General features: G+C 35.7%; 1 protein-coding gene, 1 long non-coding RNA gene and 1 pseudogene across 2 annotated transcripts; 1 reads left to right on the top strand and 2 right to left on the bottom strand.

Annotated features, from left to right (window-relative positions):
• Positions 1-758: 758 nt before the first annotated feature.
• Positions 759-3,023, bottom strand: LOC126606530 (protein AGENET DOMAIN (AGD)-CONTAINING P1-like). Its single transcript, XM_050273916.1, has 3 exons — positions 2,438-3,023; positions 1,179-1,664; positions 759-950 (listed from the first exon to the last, which is right to left on the bottom strand). The coding sequence occupies exons 1-2, from the start codon at positions 2,864-2,866 to the stop codon at positions 1,182-1,184; spliced, it is 912 nt and encodes a 303-aa protein (XP_050129873.1). The 5' UTR covers positions 2,867-3,023; the 3' UTR covers positions 759-950; positions 1,179-1,181.
• Positions 3,024-4,928: 1,905 nt separating this feature from the next.
• LOC126609094 (uncharacterized) lies at positions 4,929-5,646 on the top strand (annotated as a pseudogene).
• Positions 5,647-13,081: 7,435 nt separating this feature from the next.
• Positions 13,082-14,250, bottom strand: LOC126606232 (uncharacterized). The gene is made up of 2 exons (XR_007617160.1): positions 13,853-14,250; positions 13,082-13,741 (listed from the first exon to the last, which is right to left on the bottom strand). It is a non-coding gene; the product is annotated as an uncharacterized LOC126606232 (long non-coding RNA).
• Between the last annotated feature and the right edge of the window lie 1,850 nt (positions 14,251-16,100).

Below are 16,100 nucleotides of genomic sequence, written 5' to 3'. Positions count from 1 at the left end.
CTTATTTTCTTCAATCATGAGACATGATGAGAATTGTTCCTCATGTTTGCTGGTACCTATTGCGAAACGAAGAAATGGCCAAGATTGCTTAACCATTTGATAACCATTTCGTTTTTAGTTTTTAGTTTGTATTCACTTTCTTGAAATATGAAAAATTGGAATCTTGTTTGACAACAAAAGGCTGAAAACAAAATGGTTATCAAACAATCCTTAATAAACCACATGTTGATCTCATACAGATATTAGGAAAACATTCACAAACAGAACAAGTGCCAATTTTTTAACTAAAAATAGGTCTAGAGACATTAAAAGGACAATAACCCGTACACAACCACAGTTTAGTGCGTCCTTATTGTCTGTTTAGTGACCCTCTAGTTCAATTTTTGTTTTATAACGTGTTCTATTTGCGCATATCGTCCCTGACATTGTACTAGCAGAAAAGAACTTTGGTACTATCGTGGGATTACAAGCAATCAGACATTCCTAACAATCCTTGTATGTGTTGCAGAGGAATGACAAGGTCATATGATCGAAGAAGACTCTATCTATTATCTGAGTTTCCGAACCCTCAAATGGTAAATTTCATCACTATTTACTTGTACCTTTGTTACCCTGCTGAACATTGGCATGGTTTTCTGCATCTTCAGCTCTGCATCCCAAGTCACCTGAATTATCCTGCATTTTATCATTCAAGACACTCAGTGCATGTTCCGGCAACCAAACAATGACATTCGTGAGCAAGATCGAGGACCGTTAAATATGATAAATTGTTTATGGATTAAGGCACTCTCCAGAACATTTTAATACAACAGTTGTTAGTAGACGAACTAATTCTATTTTTATACATTAAGCGCTACGAAGTACATAGTCGATATGCCTCCTTTGCTTCTTTCTTTTTCCTATTTCCTTATGTCAGCGAACTCTTCGTGATCATGTCCGTTTTAGGTCACCTGTACAACAAAAATATGGAATCTAATCAGAGATCCTCAATTGTAGAGTTTCTTTAATGGTGCAAGGGCAACTGATGTCAAAATTTAAAACTATTCGGTGAGAACAAGCTTCCAATAAGTAATGCTTTCTCATTTCTTGCCGTCCAAGCAAACACAGAAAGCAAAAGTGCAAAGACATTGCAAAAGGTTTTGATATGTACGGTAAATAAAAGCTTTTGGAAGTCATACCATTTAAGCAGGGATCCATTGTCCGTTAATCCAGTCCTGTCGAGGCCTCAAATTGGAATGTTCAAACATTAATTCTTCATTGGTGGAGCTGAAATAGACAACATACATTAAGCCGCCAAGAACTTTGGAAACGGTGCCCTCCCACCATCCCTCATTGTACCAAGCATCGACTTTCTGGAGCACTTTGAAATGAGCAACCGATGGAAGTGCAGGAGGACAAGGTCTAATATAACTTGCACATGTTTCTTCTCTCAAGGGATCCTTTGTTCCGTCATCCGTTACCAGGTACAGGTATTCCACCAGATACTTGTTATTTCCTACATGATCAATTATTTTAGCAGTGTACCAAGCATCCTTGTAGCCTTCCTCGTCGCTGCTGACCTCCACCACAGTCCCATTTTCAAAGCTTGCTCCCAGTGGTTTCTTGCCGCACTTAAATTTCAATATTAATTTTCTAGATTTCCCCACCATCCCAGATGAACTATTCTGCAATTCCAGTTTTCAAAACCTGAGCACACATTCAAAACCGAGAAAGCTGTACATTGTTGTACAAGAACAATTACCCAGAAACGCATAACTAGAAAATGAATACATGGAAGACATTAGCAACCACTGAATCACCAGAACATCAATACCAGACAGCAAACACCATAAATCACTTACACAAAGCTGCACCAAACGAAAGATTAATATATAATTATATATACATAATCACTTTTTACAAAGCAAACCATAAAATAATGACTTATGATTGAAAATTAATGTTCTAATTTGATGTCAACCACTTGCACCAAGAATCTACCTTGAACAATTATATATTATAATATAGTACGGAATTTGGTTTAAGTCAATAAATAATTTCGTATTTTGGCATAAGTCAATGGATACATCCTCTTCAACTAAGATTAAAACCACTTGGCTGATGCATCGACCTCTCGCTAAAAGCACAAAATGTTGATTTGACTTAATCGCAATATCGAAAACATGTTTTGACCTTGAACGAAACACCACTCTTGTCATAAATTTCACAGGTGATCCTTTTTCCTATTGAAACCATGGAGAAATAATAATCTTACCATAGCACATATGTTTGGTGATTGTCAGAACATTTCTACCTACTATACCAAAAAATGTCACAATCATATCAAACAAAATTAAACCCATTGCAAATAAATTCATACGGAAATTAATCAAAAAATAATACCCATTAATAAAACAAATTATAAAAACAAAAAAACAAAAAAAATCAAAGAAAATACCTCTTCTTGAATAGGAGGGACCCAAGAGCCATCATCCCAGTCTCTGTGAATCCTCATATCACACTGCTCGCACTCAAATTCCTCACCCCGCAGCGCAACTAAGTACTTGGAGTTCTCCAGAATGTCCGTCACAGTCCCGCGAGACCACCCATTTTCTCTGTAGGCGTCGACGTCGTCGCCCACCTTGAAGAACTGGTAGAGCTCCCTCGGCGGTGCGGGCCTCACATTGCCTAATTCGACTATCTCCTGGAGGAGTCTGGGGCTGACGGCGTTGGGGGTCGTCAGGGTTTGGTACTGGACTAAAATGTGGGCCTTGTCCTTGACCACGGGGCGGCGCACCGTCGCGGGGTAGTACGGCCCGGTGGAACTGCGGGAGGGCTTCGTGACGACCTCGACCTCGTCGCCCTTGCTGAAATGGGTCTGCGACATGTGGGAATCGGAAACCCTAGCAGCCAGAAGAAGGGAGTGGAGCGGTGGAGTGGTGGAGTGGCGGAGTGGCGATCATAAATACATGGCGGGAGGGTGCTGGTGGTGGTAAATGCGGTGCAGAGTTGAACCAATAGGATCGTCGAATTCGAGGGAAGGTGGATTGTTATCGGTCGCCAAAACGTTGTCGTTTCGTAATAGTGACAGCATTTCTTCGTTATTTTCCAAATAGAAGTGATTTTCACTCATTTATCTTACTAACTGTGACGAAGCTAAAATTTACAACGACGATCATAAAATAGCTCTAAGAAATTGATAGTAATTTTATTTATAATTGTCCATGATATGTTCTAATATTTTAGAAACGCCTATCAAAACATCTTTTTCAATGCATATAACTAAATTATCTTTCAACTATTGGTCTTTTATTTTATTACGAAGTGGATTCTTCACAATATTAATCATTAAAAAAACTCTTTCAACTGAAGCAGTCGCAACATGTAAAATCAGTACTAATTTGAGGAGCAAGTACACCAAGGAATAGTGTCCATCCATTTTTGTCTCCACCAACTTTTGTGCAATACTAATTTATTTCAATTAAAAAAAAATCATTTTTCAAACGCAAGTTAGAAATATCATTCATTGTGCTTTTGCAAATGATGTATATGAAATTTGATGGCTTTGAGGTTGAAACAATTATATATGTAAATAAACTCTTCGAACTTGATCTCTAATATTTGGATCATATTCTGATATTCAAAGTCGAAGTCTAGGATCTCGAGAAAGATTTGCTAGTATACTTTCTATGTTACCTTCAGTTAAACTTTGAATATTCATCATACAAGGTGAAAAAGTATCTTACGTTGATTTTCTCTTAAAATACCTTTCCATAATTGTTTTAAATAATATAAAGAAAAAAGAGTAAGATAACACAAGTTCGATCAAATTAGACCATTGATTCAACCAAAACTAAAAGCAATTAAAAAAGAACCTAAATCGACACTTCAATCTTCAGCTCGTTATCATATTTATATAAAGCCAAATATTCAAGCCATCTAGATCGAACGATCAGAAACCATATAAAGCTAACTTCCGGTTACTACATATAAATTCAATTGAAAAGTTCCAGTAAAAAGGTAAACTAAATTAACTAGTAGAATTGAGTGAAACCCTAAAAACCGTATATTGTTTTTGTTATTTTCAGGGTTTTGGGAAATGTTTTAATTATAGGGGAGGTTATGCCAAAAATTTTGTAGGATTTGTTATTAATTTTGGGTTAATGATTTTTTTTTCATCTCTTTGCAGCGAAGAAAAACACCAAGGGACCTTGTCGACAATTGAAGACGGTGAAGGTCATCTGGGTGACTAACGGTCGTATCCCAATCGGATACAATGAGCGACATCGGGCAGCACCAACGGCAAAGTAGCATAGTGCATTGGCCCATGACATTGGGCATTTCATGCTGACGTTTTGCCATATGCGGTGGAAGTCTTGGAAGGCGATGCCGGAGGAGACGAAAAACACGGTGTGCCAATTGTCCGTAAATAGCGTCGCCTTTTTAATTTTTTTCATGTAAAATTTATATATTTATATTTATTACTGTCTTTTATTACTAATACTTTCAAAATATTTGTTACATTGCAGACAAACTACAATTTTGATGATCCGCATGTCGTTCTTGAGGAGGGTTGTCCGAATGAGTTGGAGGACCGACAAGATAGTTGGGTTTGGCTTTGCGGTCATTTTCAGGAGCCGGGCTATGTGGTGTGTTTTTAATTACGAATTCTTTCATTTCACTTTTTTTAATTTTTACTAATGTTTATTATTATTTTTTTAATTTTCTTTAAGTATTACAACTAATATGTTTATTTTTTGTATAATAGAAGAAGAAGAAGAAGAAGGCGAAGGCGAACAAGATCGATCAGGAGAAGAAGACTGTTCTACACCATTTGGGTTCGAGACCTTTCTCCTATACGATGGAGGCGCGACGGAAGATATATATTACATCTTTCATTTCCACTTTTAAATTTTTTATTCTTACTAACATTTTCCTTATCTTTTTCAAAATTTCCGGAGATCGACGTCTTTGCTGATGTTTATGTTCGGCCTGAGGATGAGTTGACCGAGTCCCTTCATGTAAGTAATTTCTTATGCATTCAACATTTATACTAATTATTTCAAATTGTTTTCTATTAATAATCCATGTTTTTTTTCATAGGCGACTATGGTGGAGAAGAGTCAGTCGGTGCTTCAAGAGTCTGCCTCCTAGCTTCCCTCGGACACGCCAATTGAGTATGTGGATCCCCGAGGATGCAAGGTTTCACATCGTGACAGAGACGTTGGACCAGACTTTCGGTCGGAGGCCAGAGACTTATTGTCAGAGGATGGGAAATGCCAGGCGATGGGAGAGTAGAGCATCGTTATCCTCGCAGTCAAAGGGCCATGTTATGACTTTGACGCAAGAAGTCGCTAGCCTAAGGAGTGAGCTGGCATTGTACAAGTCTCAAATGTTGATGCTTGTACAAGCCCTTAGTTCCTCCGGAATCCATCTCCCCAGTTTTTCTGCACCATCGCTCTCACAGCCTTTCCACACCGAGCAAGCACAGTAATCAGGCCCGTCAACCTCTAAACCCGTCCCTAACCAACAACAAGATCCTTCGAACGACATTCCTATAGATTTTTCAGCTTTTTTTTCATAGTTTTGTTCTTACTTTCTTTTAAAACTTTATATTTGTATGTACATTTTTATTTATATTATAAATAAAAATTGTTTTTTTATTCATTAATTTGCTTTTTTTTTGTCATTAGTATGAAATCTTTTTTTTTTTTAATTTTCCTTTTATTCTATTTGTTTTTTTTTAATAAAAATTACACTAGCACGACGCCGACCAGTCGTTGCACAAAATTAAGCGCGTCTTATAACTTCGTCACGCATTACCACGCGCCTCTTACATTTTTTGTCACACAAACTTTTCGAGCCGAACTAGTCACAAAGCGCACTTGTACCCTTTTATATCGTACGACGAAAACCTTCATCCGTTTAACTTTAGCGCAACGAGTAGTAAAGGGTTGCACAATTTTTTTTTGCGTGACGAGTTTGAAATTGTTCGTCGCGCAATGTATTTTTCACAACCTTTGCGCGACAAAATATGCGCGACGATCTTCTTGTCGCCATAGTTTTTGTACGAACTAATAATGATTTGCACGACAAAATCTTCCTCGTCGCGCAAACTGTTTAATTTAGTAGTGTACCAATGCCTCCACTGCTCACTAAACAATTTTTTTTTTTAAATGATGGAGAAGCCCTAGAACGGCTAAAACTAACAAAATTCCAAATTTACATCACTCTTGCCTCACTAACCAAGGCAAGAGCGATCTCAAACGGGCAAAAATATCATAAAAGTGACCCACATAAGCCAAAACATCAACTACAAAGTTTGCTAGTGAACTGAGATAAACTGAAGGTTATATGCCAACTTTTGCACATTATGGATAACAGTAAGAAGGTGTCAAGGGGACGAAGATCCACTGTTAATAGCATCCACCAGAATGTTAGAGTCCCCTTCCATCTCCACATGCCAAAATCCCTGGGATAATGCCGATTGAAGTCCATCCACAAGAGCTTGACCCTCCGCAGCCAATATATAAGACACTAGCAACCAATGGATCACTCCATTAGAGTCCCCAACTACAAACGTACAAGCAGCACCACCTGAGCTAATGACCTCTGTGCACTTCTATTTATTATAAATTAAAGGGATTTGTAGAAGAAAAACACAGAAGAAAGAAACTAGCAATGGGCTTGTAGTTCTGTTGGTTAAGAGTATTGTCCGTATTTTGAACTTGAGATCCTGAGTTTAATTCCGACTCTATGTTATTACTTTTATCGAAAAAACATATATAATGCAGAAGAAAACAAAATAGAAGTGTGAAAATCATTATGTTGGTAAGGAATGTTAATTAGAAACTTTCTTGTCAACTATCCGTGGGCTGGTTAATTGGAAAGTTTTATTGTGATTTTCATATGGTCGATTACTTTACCTGTGTGTAATTATTGTTTAGAGCTCATAGTTTAAAGTTTAGCTTTCTACGTACATCTCGGTCCAGTTGAGATGTATGTAGAAAACTAAACTCTAAACATAAATTCTTGAACGAGCATATCAATAATTGGTTGGAAACAAAAATAGTCATTCTGTTGATGAATCTGTTTACAAAAAATTAACTAGGAATAAAATTTAATTACAAACGCTATAACCTACTGTACAATATCTTTTTTTTTTTTTTTAACGATGTACAATATCTTAATTATTGACCATTTTTCTTGTTCACATAAGACCTCTCATTCTTCCTTAACTGACAAATCACAAAATAAGTATCATAATTAGAACTACTAGCATTATAGTAATTCTCGGAGGCATTTTGTTCATGACCATCACCACCACCAACAAGACTATATTAATCTAAATGCCACCCTCCACGTTCCCCCGACTGTTGATTCTCGTACCGAAATTTTCTCTTTCGGCCAATAGGGTAATCGTTACCATTTCCATCCTTATAGTAAACAAGTTTTGAGGCTCGCCTTGGCTCCAAGAACCTCCAACGCCAATCTTCCGATGGATATACGAACCCTTCGAGTTTAACCTCTTGAGCTCGCAAAAGGAATATAAGCCTTCGTGGTCTTCCCATATTTCCCGTGGTTCTTTGTTGCTAGAGGTTTTCCACATGCACAAAGTTGTTGTATAGCAGTATTAGAGGCTCTCTCTTGACCACCATTGTGTAGAGAAAGAAATGGTTGAGTTCTTGGTCGAGGGCGGAAGCCGAAACCCACCAGCGCATGTGGATTAGCCATGAATAACTCAAGATTAGTAAAGCAGTCGATCTTGTTAATCTCTATAGGTTTTCTTAAGCTTTTGAGGAATAAGAGGGCGTGACATGAATGATATTTATAAGGAGTGAGTTCTTATAGGAATCTGATGGAGATTTCAAAACTACTTGAGACTAGAAAATAGCTTTTGAAGACTAAAATTAGAAGGCTTTTTAGCCAAAGTAATCCTTGAGATTAGCATAACACATCACTTTGGTCCTTGAGATTGAAAATCAATAGCAATGGTCCCTGAGATTATCCACCATCCATTATTTTGGTCATTCCGTTAAACACTCCGTTAAGTATTCCGAAGCTCTTGGCCAGAAGTTTTGGCAATTTTCAAAGCTACGTAACTCAATCGTTTCTTAACCAAATTCGACCCATAATATATCAAAATGAAGATAGAAAAGTGTAGAACAAGATTTATCTATTTGGAAGCCCAATGGTTGCTAGAGATGACCGAAAAATAGCCTGAAAGGTGACTGGTCCGAGGGAAAACTGGAAACTGAGTAAACTTTAAACGTTCATAACTTCTTCAATACTCAACAAAATCGAGTGATTTAAAAACAAAAATCATACTTCTCGATGAGAAAAAGAGAATGGTATCTTTCTCGATGGCTAAAACATCGTGCTTTTGTCGGAAAACGGCTCAAAAGTGGTTGTCTTGGTTTTGAGTTAGCAACTTTCGAGCCGTTTTCCAGCCAAACCATGGCGAGTTAGCCGTCGAAAAAGATACCATTCAGAAGTATATTTTTGTTTTTGAATCACTCAATTTCATTAATTATTAAAGAAGTTATGAACATTTAAAGTTTACCCAGTTTCCGGCAAGTTTTCCAGTTTTCCTACGGACCAGTCATCTTTCAGGCTATTTTCAGGCCATCTTCGGAAATCATTGGGCTTCCAAATATGTATAATCTTATTCTAAATTTTCCCATCTTCATTTTGATATATTATAGGTCGAATTTGGTTAAGAAACTCTTTGAAAATTGCCAAAACTTCTGGCCAAGAGCTTCGGAATACTTAACGGAGTTTTTAACGGAATGACCAAAATAATGGATGGTGGACAATCTGAGGGACCATTTCTATTGATTTTCAATCTTAGAGACCAAGGTGATGTGTTATGCAAATCTTATGAACCATTTTGGCTAAAAAGCCAAATTAGAATTCATATTGAATTTGAAACTAACAAGGGATATGTTTTCCATTTCAAATGAGGAAATTAATATTTCTGACCTAGGTTTTTTTTCCCTACAATACTATATACCATTATGAATGTTTTAATTTACGAAGAGAAAGATTCGACTCACACGAATGTAAAGAGGCGGGTATACTGTCTTTGCATCGAAACTTTCATTGTCTGTGGAAGAGGGCACTTATATATTAGGAAGGATATAATACTTTGTGTTCCTCCCTTGGGAGGATGAACTCATTCCACCACTTGCAAAAAAACGTTTTTTTTACGATAGAAAATTCATAATCGAAACTGTTCAATTTCTTAATCCTAATTTGAAGATCATCCCCACGAAATAAACATTAGAAATGATGTTCATTTAGTAATCCAAATGTATTAAATAAATAGACAGTACATCGTACATATGTTACTTTGTACCTACATTGTTGACTTATCTAACACATTAAACTAAAGTGACTAAACGAACAATTATTCGAATGATTTTCTGTGTGGACGAACTTCAAAGAAAGATTAAGAAACCGAATGACTTCAATTATAAAATTTCTACAATAAAAGTTTGTTATTTACAAGGACTGGAATAAGCTTATTCTACGACTTGAAATTAACGAAGTCGGTATAAAAGGAAATGAAAATCCTCCGGCTGCTTTGGAAGCCCAAGTCTCTTATTTAGGTTTAGCTGGAATGACTTGGGGCTTTTTCTCTAAGCCTAAAATTTAAAAAGGCCCCAAGTCTTAAAGACAACCAACCAAATACCACAAGCCTTTGACAGTTCTCAATAACCATGGTTAAAAAAAAAAAAAATCCAATAACTTTTTTTTCGGTAAAAATAATAAACAGTGCTATTCACACATTTATTTTTATTTTCTATACACTCTTATTAATTATTTATCATTAATTTTCTCATATTATTCAATCCAATGATTAAAAATTTAAAAACAAAAAGTGTGTAGAAAAAAATAAGTGTATGGATAACATTATCCAAAATTAAATAACAATAAAATACTTTCCCCTTAGAAAGTCAGGGCCTTAATTGACCACACGCTTTTTATGAAATTGTAAAGCATACCTGAAATTTGCTTCTATGCATTATTGAAATGTCATTTCCCTACTTTTTGCAAGTGGTTTTTATTTATTTTTTCTATTTTACACAAAAGTACTTTTACTAAAAAATATTTGGATTATACTATAAAATCAATTGGTAATATTGAGAATAGTCTAATTTACTGCAAGTGACCCTCTACCGTAGTGGTGGAAATGAGTGTTGTCCTTTCACTATGACGTGGGTTCAAACCTGGTCGGCTCCGTAATCTAACAAATCGATTGTTTGACAAAAAAAAAAAAAAAAGTAGTCTAACTTACATATAAACCCTTGCAAGGTGATGTGTGACTCTTTTAACCTTCACATCCTCACACGCAGTGTGACAAATTTTCAAGCTAAGCACGTAGACAACACAAATTGGGTGAAGCAGTGCACATATGACCTTTGAGTAACACATGTGGGCCAACCTACTCTAGTACCATGAAGAATGTTAAGATTTTATCATAAAACCGATTAACAATAAGAAAAGTAGTCCAACTTATTTGCCAAGTTGACATGTAATACTTTTCACCAGTCTTCGAAGATATGATTTGAGAGGAAGTAGGAAAAAAATTAAACCACGGAGGAAGAGCCATGCATGTTAGCATGTCACCAAAAGGAGGGAAAAAGCTTGAAAGAAATGGACCCCATGCTGGTAAAACCCAACGGAAAGAGTCTCAAGTGGGATATGAAGGAAATAATGAGATTTTGCCTCTGTCGAGTTTTCTTTCGACTCAGTCACACTCAGCCCTAATAAGTCATGGAGAAGGTTAAAAGGAATTTAGCTTTTCAATTCCCACTTGTGGACATCATCATTTTGTACAAGAAGTCACCACCACCCCTCTGACCCTCCTCTTAGCATGTAAAAAACTATGCCAACCAACAATTACTACCAAATTTTGCTTCGATCTTATAATTACTTTTGACTGTTAAATGCAACATTAATTTGGCGAAATTCAATTTCATTCATCATTTTATTTAAGGAGTTTTAACGAAACATTTTCGGTACTATTCATTTTTAATGAAAAACCACATTTTTACATTTCTTGGTATTATTCACTTACACTTTTTTTTGTCATTTTTTATTAAAATCAAAGTTTTTTTAGAATTTTCGTTAGTTTTTCTTTTTATTTATGTATCCAACTACTTTTCATTTATTTTTTTAGATTTTTTCGTTCTTTTATTTGCTTGAATTTCATTTAAAGAAGCGTAAACTACAAGAGTGTGTTGACGTGTTTAGAGTTGGAGTGAAAAAGAGCTAGAGCGATCGAGTAGAAGTTGGAATTGAGAAAGAATCATGATTAGAACGTCCCTCACACTTTCCAATTAATGATTCTTGCTTGTGCAAGATTGCAAATTAACCACAGGTGGATTGTCTGCCCTCCCATTTTCATACTCTTTTCATCTTCTTTTATTTGTGTGGTCACAGTTAAGCTACGTTAATATTTTATATTTCTATTACTTTTTGTTTTATTATTTCTATAAAAAATTAATATAAAATATTAACGTAGCTTAACCGTGACCACACATCACAAGAAGACATAAAAAGAGTATGGAAATGGAAGGGTAGAAAATCCCCCTCCATTATCCACAAAATGAATTGCGAGAATTAAGAAGTGCTGCACATTGAGAATTCAAACTTGTAAATTATTTCAATATTAGAAATACTATTAAATTCATCATGACGTAATTGGCGAGAGGAGTAGAAAGAGATTCGAATTTGAGAAATTATTTTAATATTAGAAAGAGAAAATCCTACCCACCTTAATTAGTTCCTTGGTCATATCACCTGATTTGAACTCATCTGGATTCACAGATAATTCAAATTTTTATGCATTGGAGTCAATGTCATCATAGTTTAGTTGGCCATTTTCTCCTAATAGATAATTGCATAACCTAATTTGTTTGAGAAAATACAATTTGGAAAACTAACAACTAAAATTCGACAGAAACTACAGAAACATCATTTTCGTGACACATCAAAAATTGACATATATACGCACAAAGAGCATAGCACTTTGCCCATGAATTATTGCTTATGAGGTCTGGCAAAACCTAAGCCATGATGTGGTGGACAAGGCATACAAAGTTTTCTCAATACGATGCTGACATATATTAATATATATTCCCGATCTGGTAGGGGAATCTCGATCAATAATATCCAATGTTTGGTTCAGATGAAAAACAATTTGTCTAAAACTATATACGGTTCATCATTTTCTACCCAGGTATAATGTTAGGTAAAGACTTTTCTTACCACGTGGTGGAGGTTTGGCCATTGTCGAGGTGAAACTGACATTTCTTACCGTGCTACGAACATTATGAACCAATAGAGGAGATTTGAACGCTATATTACGGGTGCATAGATAAATAAAATGAATAATTTGAGTTACAAACTCTTTTACTCACAAGACATGTTCGTATTTGTGTTGTAATATGTCATTACTCGTTATTTTTTTTTTGATATTCTTCAACGCTTATTTAGCCGTAAATTCAGCTGCAATTAGTACATTCAACCCTAGATTTGAGTTATCAACTAGTGCATGCAAACCCTAGATTTGAGTCAAATGCGGCCAAGTTGTCCATTTATGACCAAGACTGAGACATTTATGAGTGGATGAATTCACTGATTAAAAATTAGCAAAATATAAATAAATATCACCCCATTTTTTGAGCTTCTCAGACTCTCAGGTCAGCACATTTATGAGGGATAAAATGAACCAAAAAATCAACAAAAAAGAAAAAAGGGACATCAGCTTTTGGATGAAGAACTTTACTGGTAGAAAAAAGAAAAAAGAGGGTCTCCTCCAATAATACAGTTGATTTTATTTTAATTTGCACATAAAGATAGGAGCATCAGAAAAGTTAAAGTTGCGGATTCGAGTCGTGGAAACAACTTCTTTATAAGTAAGAATAAGGCCTACTATGATACGATCCCTCCCGACCTTCATAAAGTAGTGAACCTTGTTGACTTAGGGTCGGAAAGGAGAGCAGCAGTCACGAGTGGGAAGTCTTGCACAGATCTGAGAGAATATTTATTCTCTTACTTTCTCAGCCAACAACATATAAAACAACGAAACTGATGACTGCCAACAGCATATTTCAGTATTTCTGCACTCACAACAATAATACATTTCCAATTGATTGCCTTCACAGAATAAGTAACAGCTGCAGGCAATAATAACAAAACTAAATAAATAAAATTTTATTTTTATTTATTTCCCACTGAATAAAAACAACATATATGTATGTCACTACTCATTAATATTTCTGAATTTCTACATTTTTTACAACCCTACTTGGAGGACCACCGGCAAAAGAGTCCTTGCTTTGATTGAGGATTTGCTATGGTAGGCTTCTAGTTTGAGGTAATTGTGGAAAAGCTCAGGAGGGATAGACAAGGAAGGAGAAGAAGAGTTGGGCGGTAACGATGAGGAACGGAGGCCAAACTCTATATCAGTGAATTCCGACACAAAGCTTGAACCGAAACACAAAACAAAGACAACAGACCCGGCGTGACGTCTTACAAGGTCAAGAAAAGGTCTTACAAGGTCAAGAAGAAGGGAAGGGATCGATAAGTAGTAGAAGATGAAAGAATACGGTAGGAACGAATATAGAAATACGAAGAAAAAGCTCAGGTAGGATAGCACCAAATTCCCATCAACCACCACCTCCCTTCAACACCACCACAAAACTCGTCCCAAATTCAAAGCTTCCGTTTTGGTCTTCGCTTTTCTGAAAGTCTGCGAAAACACATATGCAACGGATCTCATCAGAATTTTAAAGTTAATGCGTGACGTGTTGTATATTAGCACAAGGTATACATATATGAAAATGGTTTAGATTTTGCATACCTCGGAGTGGAAATTTGTGTCTAGATTTCATGTTTGAAGAGAGCTTTTGAGAATCCCCCATCGACAGAATGAAAGAAGAGAGAAACAACGGAAATTTTTATGTGGAAAAAAGTGAAGGGGCAGTGGCGAGGTTTATAATGGGAGGAGGGAAGACTAGCAGTGGGCTGCCCTGATGGACCTGACAGCGACAGGTCCAAGGCCCAGAAAGAATGTAAACGGACTGGTGACTGACGTCAGCACAGAGTTTGCTCTCGCGGTGGCTAGATTTTTCAATGTGACTGAAATACGGAATGGTACATCATGTATTACTATACAAATTGTGGGATATGTGTGTTAAAAAATTAATAACTTAAAAAATACAATTTTCCATCATTTATATAAAAACATATAATGTATCATCTGTGTTCCGATTATAATGAATAATTTCTCCTTGCAGTGGCTGTACGGCTGCCCGTGCCGCCCCCCGTTGAAAAGGTAATGATAAAAGAGCAAGTAAATAACGTTCGGTCAATGTGCCCCCCCTACTTATTCCGGTAGGTAATTCAAATGTTATAAAATTAAGTGAAAAGACATGAAGAAATATATATATTTTTTGTAACAAAAAATTTAGGAGGAGCGGAAGTTTATCTATCTCAAGGTCATAATATATCAAAAACCTCTTTGAAAATTTATAAAAGTTTAGGAGGGGTGTAGCCTTTTTTTTAAGTTTTTACAAATTGCCAGAAATTACCAACAACGAGAGATCGAACAACCATAGTTGACAATATAATATTTCTTTCACTTGTATTATAACATTTAAAATACCATTTGCCGTTTAAATACCATTCACTTAAAAAATCTCTTAACTGACCTCCCACTGTTCCAATGTTTGCATGGGGTCGTGTCCCGTACCCAGAGGGACCAAGAGCTCTCCGCGTGGCAGGAGTTGGGCCGTTTGGTCCACAGGTGGAGGGAGTGGACCGAGTGGTCGTGTGGTTCTCCGGAATTTTACACCACGTACGGCAGACTCCATTGTAACTTAGCCAAAAAAAACAATAGTTCCCATTGCCAGTAGTTCTCGTTACTTCGCGATCTATAAATTTTTACGTAAATTTATACTAATCACAGCTGGTAATTAGGTGCAAAGTGTAAGTCATTTCGGCTCGAGATTGTAGGTATATCCTGATGCTAATGGTGAGAATAACCAATCTCCCACAAAACTTTTTTTTACCAAATAAAAAATAAAATAATAGCTCCCCTTGTTTTATTTAAAGAAGAACAGCCTGAACATTGAGTATTAATTAGCAAAAGCCAGCTTGGTTGGCTATGAAATCACCAAAACTAATTTTAATTTACAATTTACAATGATCCTTGTGCAGTTTGTTGTGCAGTTTACAATGTATAAACTGTGCACTCGTTTGGAAGTACATTTCAAATGATTGAAAGCGATTTTAATGAAATTAATTTTGGATTCCGAAAACACTTTAAATGGAGCATCAAATATGTGTTTCTTGCATAAAACATTTCAAAAGCTTTTTCATGATCAATTAAAATTTTTACTAAAAGATTGATATAAATAACATTTTCACAAAAAACACTTTCAATTATTTTGAACACTTCCAAATAAGCCATGTACATCAAATCATCAAATTATATATATACTAACCAGCTATAGGTCTACTAAAACTTCTCTAGTTAATAGTAAAAGATGTTATGCCTCCCACCAATCTTATTTCCTCACTTTCTTCTTAATAGAAAATTTAATGACCAAGATTGAAAAATTTATACAAAATCTAGTAAAAAGATTTTCAAAATCCTGTTTATAAATTGGGTCTTTGAATTTAGGCCTAGTCAACCAATACAAAATTTGATTAGAACCCATTCATCTACATTAGCGTATCTAAGACATACGGAAGTATCAAAGCTTAACAAATTTTGTCTTCTCCCTTTATATATATAGATTATGAAATAATTGCAGTTTTTAGGGCAATGACATTACCTCATCTCCAAGAGACTAATATATTTCGATGCTCTGGACCTGTATATGTGCTCATTCTTTTGAGGTGATCATATAGTCAATGGGTTGATATTGAAGAAATTCTTTTTAGGGTTTTCACTAATATACATTATTAAAAAGTCGCACATGGAAAAGTTATGGGACCCTGTATGTTCTTGTAAATAATTAATCTACTTTCTTTATTGACAATTGAGTTTGTTGTGAAATTTCAAAACTTTTTATGATATCCGAGCAAGTTGTTCACGGTTGATA

The sequence above is a fragment of the Malus sylvestris genome, chromosome 16 (assembly GCF_916048215.2).
Source record: "Malus sylvestris chromosome 16, drMalSylv7.2, whole genome shotgun sequence".
Classification (NCBI taxonomy): Eukaryota; Viridiplantae; Streptophyta; class Magnoliopsida; order Rosales; family Rosaceae; genus Malus; species Malus sylvestris.
The sequence above is the reverse complement of the archived record's forward strand: the minus strand, read 5'-3'. Positions and strand labels throughout refer to the sequence as shown.

Bases quoted from the DNA above. Each gene is read 5' to 3' on its own strand.
- LOC126606530 (XM_050273916.1), bottom strand. From the start codon at position 2,866: ATGTCGCAGACCCATTTCAGCAAGGGCGACGAGGTCGAGGTCGTCACG. The intron at 1,665-2,437 runs GTATTTTCTTTG...CTGGAATTGCAG, and splicing joins TCCCTCCTATTCAAGAAGAG to AATAGTTCATCTGGGATGGT.